At 36.8% G+C, this 9,828-nt stretch overlaps 1 protein-coding gene and 1 long non-coding RNA gene across 2 annotated transcripts; both read left to right on the top strand.

Moving 5' to 3' along the window:
- The first annotated feature begins 526 nt into the window (after positions 1 to 526).
- LOC145209495 (uncharacterized) lies at positions 527 to 1,747 on the top strand. The gene is made up of 3 exons (XR_013855113.1): positions 527 to 759; positions 1,093 to 1,336; positions 1,554 to 1,747. It is a non-coding gene; the product is annotated as an uncharacterized LOC145209495 (long non-coding RNA).
- Positions 1,748 to 2,466: 719 nt separating this feature from the next.
- LOC145209403 (uncharacterized) lies at positions 2,467 to 7,665 on the top strand. The gene is made up of 5 exons (XM_080079683.1): positions 2,467 to 2,664; positions 3,035 to 3,301; positions 3,452 to 5,951; positions 6,382 to 6,562; positions 6,700 to 7,665. The coding sequence occupies exons 3-5, from the start codon at positions 5,735 to 5,737 to the stop codon at positions 6,899 to 6,901; spliced, it is 600 nt and encodes a 199-aa protein (XP_079935809.1). The 5' UTR covers positions 2,467 to 2,664; positions 3,035 to 3,301; positions 3,452 to 5,734; the 3' UTR covers positions 6,902 to 7,665.
- Positions 7,666 to 9,828: the final 2,163 nt, after the last annotated feature.

Genomic DNA, 9,828 nt, shown 5'->3' with positions numbered 1-9,828 from the left:
TTTGTGCAAGTAGCATCTATAGTCTGAAGTTTAAGTCATACTGTTATTATATCAAGGACTGCAAATCATATTAGGTTGTAAGCCGCAGGCACTTCGGTTGTACTAATAATGAACATAGTTGCATTAATGAAGTTCATTGCCAAAGTTTTTGTTTATGGTAAGAAACTTTGTGTAAGGTGCTTACTGCCTTAAATCTAAAAGTCTAATGTTTTTTTAGTAATTGTCCTATACGCAAGTGCCTTTTCAGCTTGCCCGAAGCCAGGCATAGGAACTTATGGTAACTTGGTGCACTGGGTTGGACTTGACCCCAAAAACTGCACTTTAAAATTCGGTGATAATAGCAGTCTTCGCGGGGATGTTATTTTGTCGATCAAATTCCTTGAGTTAAATGCATTGAATTATTCCGACAGACTTAACAACAGATCATTTATTCGTTTACCGGATGGTAACACTGTTTTTGTTTTTATGGTTTCTTAGTTTTAATATTTTTTCAACATTATATTTTATCACCAGGAAACAGTGAACGAATAAATCAACGCGGATTAGGATGGAAACCCAATCCCTGGTGCGGTTTGTACGTAAAGAAGAACAATGGCAACGAAATCACCTGTCAATCTGGCGTAAATCACACAGGAAAATGTAACAAGTCAACAGAAACATCAAGAAGCGTAGCTTGACCACCATACATTGAAACATCATTAAAAAATTTAAAAGTTGTTATTGCTTGCGAATTTTATGATTGCCCAAACACATCAACAGGTAAACTTTAATTTTACTATTTTTAAGCAGCATAGACCTACATACCTTTTTAGCTGCTTAACAGTGTTTCATACTTACGTATTAAAGTAGTTTTGTGTTAAAGTTTAACATCGTTAAAACGCAGCGAATATTTCGGGATGTCAAGGTTAAAAAGCCATAACAGTGACAAACGCCGCATTGCTGTGATAACGCTCAAAAACACGAACAATGTAACTTATACTTGAACTACTTTATGCGGAGATGTTTACGTGTTTGTGTTTTTTCTTGAGTCAGCAGTCGTAACGTTTCTAAATTAGTTTGTTTGCCATTTTCTTATTTTTGTTGATTTTTTAGTAGACACCTCCTCAGCAACAGTGGAAATGTTCACAGTCACTTCCAAGGCAAACTCAACTCATTTCCCATCAACAGTTATCACCGACCAAGGAAAGGAAACGAGTATTACAATGCAGAAAACAGCATCAATCATTTGCAGTAATACAGAAAATGCAGAAAAAACATCAACCATTGTACCAATACTACTTGCTGTGTTGCTTGTGGCAGCTTTATGTGTCATCATTGCCTTGATAATTAAAATCAGGTAAGATCTAGCGCATATGGTTTCATTTTGGGAATCTGCACCACTATATTGTAACATTGTTAAATTGTTCACAATATCGCCCCTCAATGTTCGAAGTTGATATGTCCGTAACATTTGCACATGCCTTTTCCCTCTAATTGACATTTGCTACGACACATGGCCTAATGGTTTGCGTATATGTGTTATTTATGAACTTATGGAACACGGATTTTTGCAGAGCTAAACCACTCAGAGCTCTGAAGGATTGACCGCCAGATGTCAGGCTTATTCACATGACAATGCCGCAATGGAACAAAATGAAAGTGCATTTGCTGAATCCAGTCGGGAAATGGTCAACAACGAAATTTATGACGCAACTGCTGTTGACAAACAGACCTAATTAACTGTACAAGTTTATATTCGTGTCACGTTTTTCACTGTGCTGCAGGCAAAAGCCTCTATTGACAATTCAGTTTTGCCTATATACTTCACGCTTTTAAAATTGAAACAAAAAATTCTGCTATAAATGTCATGTCAAGATAAAAAAAAACTTCCTAAAAAAATGGTGTCGCAAAAATGGGAATATGAGAACCGGTACAAACCTGTTGTGAGAAACAAGTTGTCTGCTGAACAGTTGCATGAAAGCTATGACTTATATGCGATCATTATTTGAAGAAATAAAAGTACGTCAAACTTAAAGGTTGAAAGTTCTATACTTGGGTGAAAAAACGGCACCTCTTTTCACTGCTTTCCTTTTTTAGACACGAAAGATGTCACGGTATTGAGATGGTACTTGCGAAAAGTAGAACTTGCATCTTTGTTTGTCAGTGAGTTCCGTTTAAGTCTATAAGTCTTTTAACCGTGTTTTTTGTCTTAGTCATACCAGATGGTAAAGTGATTATGACGAGATCTGATACATGATTTCATACGCGGAAACATACGGTGTTCACAGAATCAACCCACACGTACATAAGCTGTGTAGTTGTTATGCATCAAGTTTGTATTTTGTGTTGTTGACAGAAAGATAAGATTTTAAAAAACGAACATGGCTGGTAGTTGGTTGGCAACATTGGTTACTGGTAAGTTTGACTTTTACTATACCTGCACATTTTATTTTAGGTACATGTTTTAGGTTTATTTTTTGGCAAAACTGTGCTTTCTTGCATAAAAAATGAACCTGGGAACTATGGTTCGGTGTATTACTACACATGGATCGAGGAAAACTGTGCATGGAAGTTTGGGCCCGATGCCCTACAAAGTGATGTTATTGCTTCTTTCCTATTGTTACGCCTTAAGCCAAGATGGTCTTACTTGGAATCGAGTATTGCAATAACATTTCCAAATGACAAGTACAATTTTTAAAACGTTTGAAGTCAAAATATATGTGGTAATTTAAATATTTACATACTGGCCAAATTCTAATGAAATCGTTTGTCTAGATCAGTGGTTCTCAAACTTTTTTATTGTAGGGGTCAAATGGTATTTTTTTAAGTGTGTAGGGAGCCGCAAAAAAAACGAAACCTTGAGAAAATCACTAAAGATTATGACTTTAAAAGCTAAAATAGCAATCTTTGGTGGGTTTTCTGAGGTCTGGTGCGAGCCGCAAAATAAGTAGTTGGGAGCCGCATGCGGCTCCGAAAACCGAGTTTGAGAACCACTGGTCTAGATCATACATCTCTTTTCTTTGTAACCTCAAAAAACGAAAAACTGCGTTTTTAGGTGATAACAGGAGTCAGCTTGTGGTTTCCCTGGATGAAAATCCTTGATGTGTGCTTTTCGTGAAAAGGAACAACGGCAAGGAAACAACCTGTAAAACCAGTATAACGCTTCAAGGAAAGTGTAGTAACATTCCAAAAACCGAAACTAGTCTGAACTGGCCACCAACTATAAACACGACAATGGAAAAATGGAAAATTTTGTTGGTATATTCGTTTTTTGAATGTCCTGGAAACAAGTTGTATCCATCGAAGATACGTCCTACTACAGGTATAACTAACACACAATTAAACCTTTATTAGCAGAACCAATATTCAGTGCAAAAATAAAGATAAGTGTTTGCATTCAGTTTAACGCTGTAAGCATATTTTGCGGGAACATAAGTTTTATTTTATTGACTGATTTAATTGGTTTTGCAAGTCGTGCAACAAAACGTATCAGCTTCTACAAATGCAAACAAAGCATCACAAACAGGCAACGCTTCGACATCACACACAACTATTGCAGAGATCGTGCTTGTGGTTCTGCTTATAATGGCACTGGCGGTCATTTCTGTTCTTCTTGCAAAATACAGGTAAGTTACGTTGTAATAAAATTAATTAATAACTTACCTCTATGTAACTACGCGAAAAACATTTCATAAGGTCATAAGGTGTAATGGTTATAATCTGGTCATCCAGTGGATCGCAATTAAAAACTTTACACATTTATTTATTGTACTCGTTTAACTTGGTGTCTTATTTCAATGCACTTGACGTCCTTCTTTCCGTTTGTTTTTCGTTCCTTCAATTTTTGAAACACATAACTTTATAAACGCGAAATCGTTTCTTGTGGAAAATAGGGCTAAAGACACTTTCCTAACAATCTTCATTTGTAAGAACGTTTTCAAGCTCCTGTGAACTTTACATTGACGTCACAATGAACAGCACGCCCACCACTCGTGAGTCACTGAACGTAATTTCCTGTATTGCAGGCTAAGTATACCGTTTAACATAAATAAAGGTACACAGTTATCAGACTCCTACTCCAATACAATTCGCTTATTTCAGTAACTTAGTTTGTCCCAATGATGTAGGCTACATGCGTAATTTTAGTGGTGTAAATATTTTACTTTCATTGCAGTAACTATTTTGCTATATTTTATGACACATAGCTAATACGACAATACCGAGATCGCCATGTACAGCAAACTGTGAAAAAATGTACCGATGTAGGTTTGGAGGTCCCAAGTTTTGTATCGAAATAGATACCTATTCAACTGTTTAAAGTTTAAACTTCAAACCGACATGTGACAACTGCCTTCGTTACATCCTGCTTTTTATGTTTGGCGTTTTGGATGTTTGGAAATTCCAAACCAGTAGTAGAAAACATCTGCAGAATGTACGATGTTAGGTGCAGTTAGGACAATGCTTCAAATGTAGAGTCGGAAGTGTCCCGTGTGGTATTTCCCTTTTTTTTTAAATGAGCTTTGACTCAGAATGTTAATTTGACAGTCTAACTAGGCGACAGAGAGTGTAGGGTCGGGTTCGTGCCAGGTTCGGGTCGGGTTCGTCTTGTCTGGCTTCCTATTAGGCATCATTTTTCCGCATTTTTTTGTTCGGGTTCGAGCACTATAACTTTAGGCCCACTGACAACACAGTTTTAACTAATTAAGCACTAGTTTTGTGGAATCCTCTAAAATGCTACATATAAGAGGTAAATCTGCATGCGAAGGCTCGAAAGTGGAACGCACATAAAACTTTATCTAGAAAAGAGCAACCGCAACATCACGTCACGAAGTCACCAATTGACATTAATCATCCCACGTAGTTTGTGAACCTTCACCACAAGTCAGGTTCTCCACATAGTAATTTTTCGGTGAGTGGTTTAAAAGCAGTTAAACTTTCTTAAAGATGTGGGCAAGCTTATGTTTTGGTGACAGGTTTAAAAACGATGTATAGGTGGATTGCATTACTTGTTTTTGGTCAGTCTACATCATATGTAAAAACTGAATAAAGGCTTTATCACATGTTAAAGTCTGCTATACGTTTAGGCTTCACTGCTAACAAAGCAGTTAGGGCGGAATGCCCAACAAATATCCATGGAAGTCATGGTGTCATTTATTATCGAGTTGGAGAGGATGTTGAAGATTGCTTTTGGATGTTTCAAAGCACAAACTTACAAAGTGACGTTTTCTTATCTATTCCAGGGGTCGGCAACCTTTTTTGCACTGCGGACCGCTTTTGAAATGAAAATTTTACCGCGGACCGGTCATAAAAAAAAACTACAAATATTTAGCAATAAAAACGCTTAAATTAGTTTATCATCCCCGAAATACATGAGCAAAATGTTCATAGCATTTACCCTGAAAAATTATACGGCCCGGTAACGAACTCCTCGCGGACCGGCGGTTGCCGACCACTGATCTATTCAGTTTGTCGAAATTCGATTCCTTGAAAATCCTCTTCTTTTCGTTGCCAGATGGTAAGTAAAAACGCAAAGACAATATCCGCAATTATTATAAAAATACTTTAGAATACCTTATAATTAATACACGTAAAACGGACTGACACAAAGTATGTTTTTTATTTTATAACCAAGACAAACTTAGAAAGTAGGTCATAGAAAGTAGAAACCTCAATATAACTTTCAATGTCAAAGGTGAAATATTGAATACGACCAGACAAATAATTAATATATTCAAGCACCAAACCATGGTGCGGGATGTATGTAAAGCAGAACGATGGTAGCGAAATCACCTGTGGAGTTGGAATCGAAGGAACGGAAAAATGTCGAAATAAACCCAAGACAGTCGTTAGCAAACATTGGCCACCTCGCTTAACAACACGAATGTGGGGCATCATTGTTTCCTATGCATTTTTGAAATGTCCACAATCTGACAAAATTTATCCAACAACGACAAATGAAGTTTTATTGACAGGTAATGAACATAGATTTATCTCGTATTTAAACATTGGATATTAAAATCATAAGCACAGGAGCGGGCTGCTCGCAGTTTATGTTGATGTATGCAAGTTATATTTCACCAACGTGTCATCAAATTAGGTAACATGTAATTTGTGTTTGTCATAAAATAAGTAAGATGTTTAACTGCCTTGTCTGCACATGCTACGTCAAATTTGTGCAATTTACCACCTAAGAGGCAAAGGAGACAATAAATTGCTTCCAAATGTAGCAAATAAAATAAGAATTATAATATTGAATGGCTACCAACCCGAGTGCTCTGAATCCCAGCACGTTTTAAGCCTTTAAGGAATATGGAAATAGTTCAAATTAGAAGCTTGTCGACGTAGTGGCGTTTGTTTTATTGCAATTACTATATCAAGTACCACTTTGTATTTCTTTGCAAGATGCCAGCACCAAAACATGGTCAAACACTACAGCTGTAAAGTCCCTAAAAACCGAGGTTACAAACACAACGACCAACAACGCCAACCAGCGGTTAACTATGTTAACAGGTGTTGCAGTGTCACTTGGTGCATTACTGGGGCTTGCTTTGGTTGCCATATTTGTTCTTGTGTTTAAAACCAGGTAAGCCTGATGGTTCTTTATTTCTGCCTATTTTTATTTGATGTTTTTGTGTGCACACTATGGCTAATAACATGTTGCTGTATAACATTTAAACTTAAAAATGCGTGTACTTCAACTTTAACTAACTTTCCAAGCAGATTCATAGAAAAGGCGACAAACCACGAAGAGCGAATCCACACAATTACGAAAAAAGCACAAAACAACCTAGACACAAATCAGTCGAATTTTGCTAGCAAGAATTCGTACGAAGGTGGAAGAGAAATGGTCACCAATGAGATTTATGTTTCTTCCTGTACAGATCAAACGGAAAAGAATGTATATGTTGAGTGCGTGGCGTAATTATTGATAGGTACTAAACTACTAATCAGTAAAATTATTAATCTTCATTACAAAATTAAATTTGGTCCAATAAAATGTGGGTTTGGAGATAATGTTTATAATTGTTGCCATCTATTTTTTCTGGATCTTGGTTGTTGTTGTACAGATTGTTTTGTTTCCGCGGTGACCATTAAGGAACAGCTGTTAACAGATCTAGATGCAAATTTAGCTTTACTAACGTATAACTGTAGCAATGCATCTGCGAAATAACACCACTCATTGTTTATTTATCTAGGGATACATGGTTTATATCATACATATATACAATTTAATAGCCCATGAAAAGCTCTTTAATTTCTAACTTGATTCACAGGTTGAGGTGGATGGTCTGGCGACCAGTGTTAACTGTTTATGGCATGATACTATATACACTATATTGTCGCGACTATGGTGCATGTTGTTTCGTATTGTTTGCATACATTGTTATTTGCATGTATTGTCAGAAAAAAGGCAGACGCATACGGCTACTAGGTTGGTAAAACCCATTTAAGCCCCACAAAGTCTATTTAGGACTGTTTTAAAAACCAAATGTTTAGCAAAAGTGTTTATTTTACGACATGCCCGCCAGCAGTACATTTTAATATACATGTTCACGGTCGCATAAACTCCTCTGTGGCCGCAGGTCGTGCACCCATGTCCGTATCGAACTTTTTAGCACACAAGGCCCCATTGTAATTATCGCAGTAAAGTGTACGCATAGGAGTGAAACTCATTTCGTGCATAATAATAACCACATTTTTGCAATAAAAACGTGTGGTGTTGTAAATAGCTGAGCGCTTTAGTGACCATTACCTTGCAAACTAGATAGGCAAATTGGCAGAGAGAACAAGGTCATGTTACATTTAACTTTTATATAAACGGAAGGAGTGACAAACCGTCTTTAAGTAAAAGCAGTTGAAACACGGGCTCATGCAACTCGGGCTCATGCCTGTAAGCATAACATAATCGCAACATCACTGAAACACTCTAGACATCGACTTGATTGAAACGTCTGACGAGCGTTATATAGTTTATACACAAGGAAGCTTCTTGTTGTAGATATAGACACACCCGCTTGTATGTTTAACTGGAGAAAATTAAGTTATTTGTTTCACTTAACTCGCCACAGCAAGTGCTTGGGTTTGTAGTCAGCGGTTTGGTGATGTTCAAGTTGTCAGCAGTATTTCTTTTTGGTAAGAATTTTTTGTATAATAGATCTCTACGACTGTATGTATTTTACGTTTTTTTAATACAGGACTTGCTCAAGGCACTTAGGCTTTGACTTCATGTCAAATTAACGTTAATACTTCCTACGGGGTTACTTTTCACAAACAATGGCCTAAATCGAACTGTAGTTGGATTTTCACTGAAAATGCATTGTCCAGCACTGCCATGCTGTGGATTCAGTTTGGTTATGTGAGACCATATCCAAAGAATATGACATGGACAACATTGCCGGATGGTGAGTAAAAAACGCAAAATTGTAAAAAGCGTTACATATTTACGATTTGGAACAGGCAAAACTGTTTATCTGCCTAATCGATCATTCATCGTACCTGAGTGCTGGCTTTACGTAAAACATCATTATGGCAACGAAACAACGTGTCGGGCTGGAATTAAACTGCCAACCAACTGCACTAATCAACCCAGAACTGTTGAGAGCAATGATTGGCCGCCTCGTATAACAACAAGTATTTACCAAGTCACCGTCTCGTTTGCAACCTTCCAGTGCCTTGATGCTGACAAAATTTATCCTACTATGACAACAGGTTAGTTTTTTCTGATTTTGTGAAACTGTTCATTTTTTACGTTCCTGGGTGCTTTTGGTATAGTCATGCGACAGCGATTATGCAACAAAGTAATAATTGCCTATTTTGTAAATATATTTACCACAAGAAAAGTAATTTGGTAAAAAAGTTCCAGTCGAGTTTTAATCTTGAAACCATACACAGTGTTTCCCAAAGCTCTTTTCGTGCGCCTGTTTTTCAACAAAGGCTTGTATGTATTGAATAATTAACTTGCCGGGTTTATAAAAATAAAATCACAAATTTTAAATTTTAAAATATTTGGGTCCCGTCAAAAAAAGTTTGGGAATCACTGCCTACATGGAACATCTATGTTAAAAACTGGACTTTCTAGGTAGAGCTACTAACACGATACGTTACGCCTGATCCCAAAGTGCTTAATTTTCAAAACGGTATATCTCAAAAAATGCTAACGGTTGGGGCTATTAGGGTTGGGGTAAGGTATTAGCATTTAAAATTCAATAAAACTAACCCAAAAAATGAGTTACTAATGTAAAAATTGTATGTAAATATTTCCCAACCCAACCCATTTATAGCCGCTAAATAAATAATTCAGCTCTTTACGCCAACTATCGAAAATTAAGCACATTTGGAGAAACGTATCGTGTTAGTAGCTCTACCGACTTTCTAAAGCTATGATTTCTGTTGCAATTTTCGGTCTACGGAAATATACATGTTAAAGATGTGGTCCAGAATTAACCCTGTTTTGTGTCTTCTCCAGCTGCTACAAAAACAACAACAACAGAGTACGGATACAATTCTACCTCAACGCAGTTGGAAATAGATGCCAGAAGTTTCAATACTAATGTTTTAACCATCGCAGTTATTATACGTGGTACTCTGTTGCATTAATTGTTGTATTTGCTCTGGTCATCAAAACCAGGTTGGTAAGTTTGGTTGATGCTGCAAGGCTATACAGTCATGTATATAAATCCATTGTTTAATGCAATGAACTGTAACAAGAAACATGGATGGTAACAATACAGTGATCGACAAGGAAGCAAGTCAAATTGGAACTGAAACTAATGAAGAAATACGCAAGCAGCAAAAAGTTATCGAAACTAATCGGGAAGTGGTTGACAACGAGATTTATGTTTCTGCTAG

This window comes from Phallusia mammillata, chromosome 1, assembly GCF_965637545.1.
Source record: "Phallusia mammillata chromosome 1, kaPhaMamm4.hap1.1, whole genome shotgun sequence".
NCBI classification, from domain to species: Eukaryota; Metazoa; Chordata; class Ascidiacea; order Phlebobranchia; family Ascidiidae; genus Phallusia; species Phallusia mammillata.
Note: the sequence above shows the minus strand (reverse complement) of the source record. Positions and strands in the feature narration are given on the sequence as shown.

Excerpts from the sequence above, each read along its gene's own strand:
- LOC145209403 (XM_080079683.1), top strand. The coding sequence starts at position 5,735 with ATGTATGTAAAGCAGAACGATGGTAGCGAAATCACCTGTGGAGTTGGA. Across the intron at positions 5,952-6,381 it reads AAATGAAGTTTTATTGACAG|ATGCCAGCACCAAAACATGG; the intron begins GTAATGAACATA and ends TTTCTTTGCAAG. Across the intron at positions 6,563-6,699 it reads GTTCTTGTGTTTAAAACCAG|ATTCATAGAAAAGGCGACAA; the intron begins GTAAGCCTGATG and ends CTTTCCAAGCAG.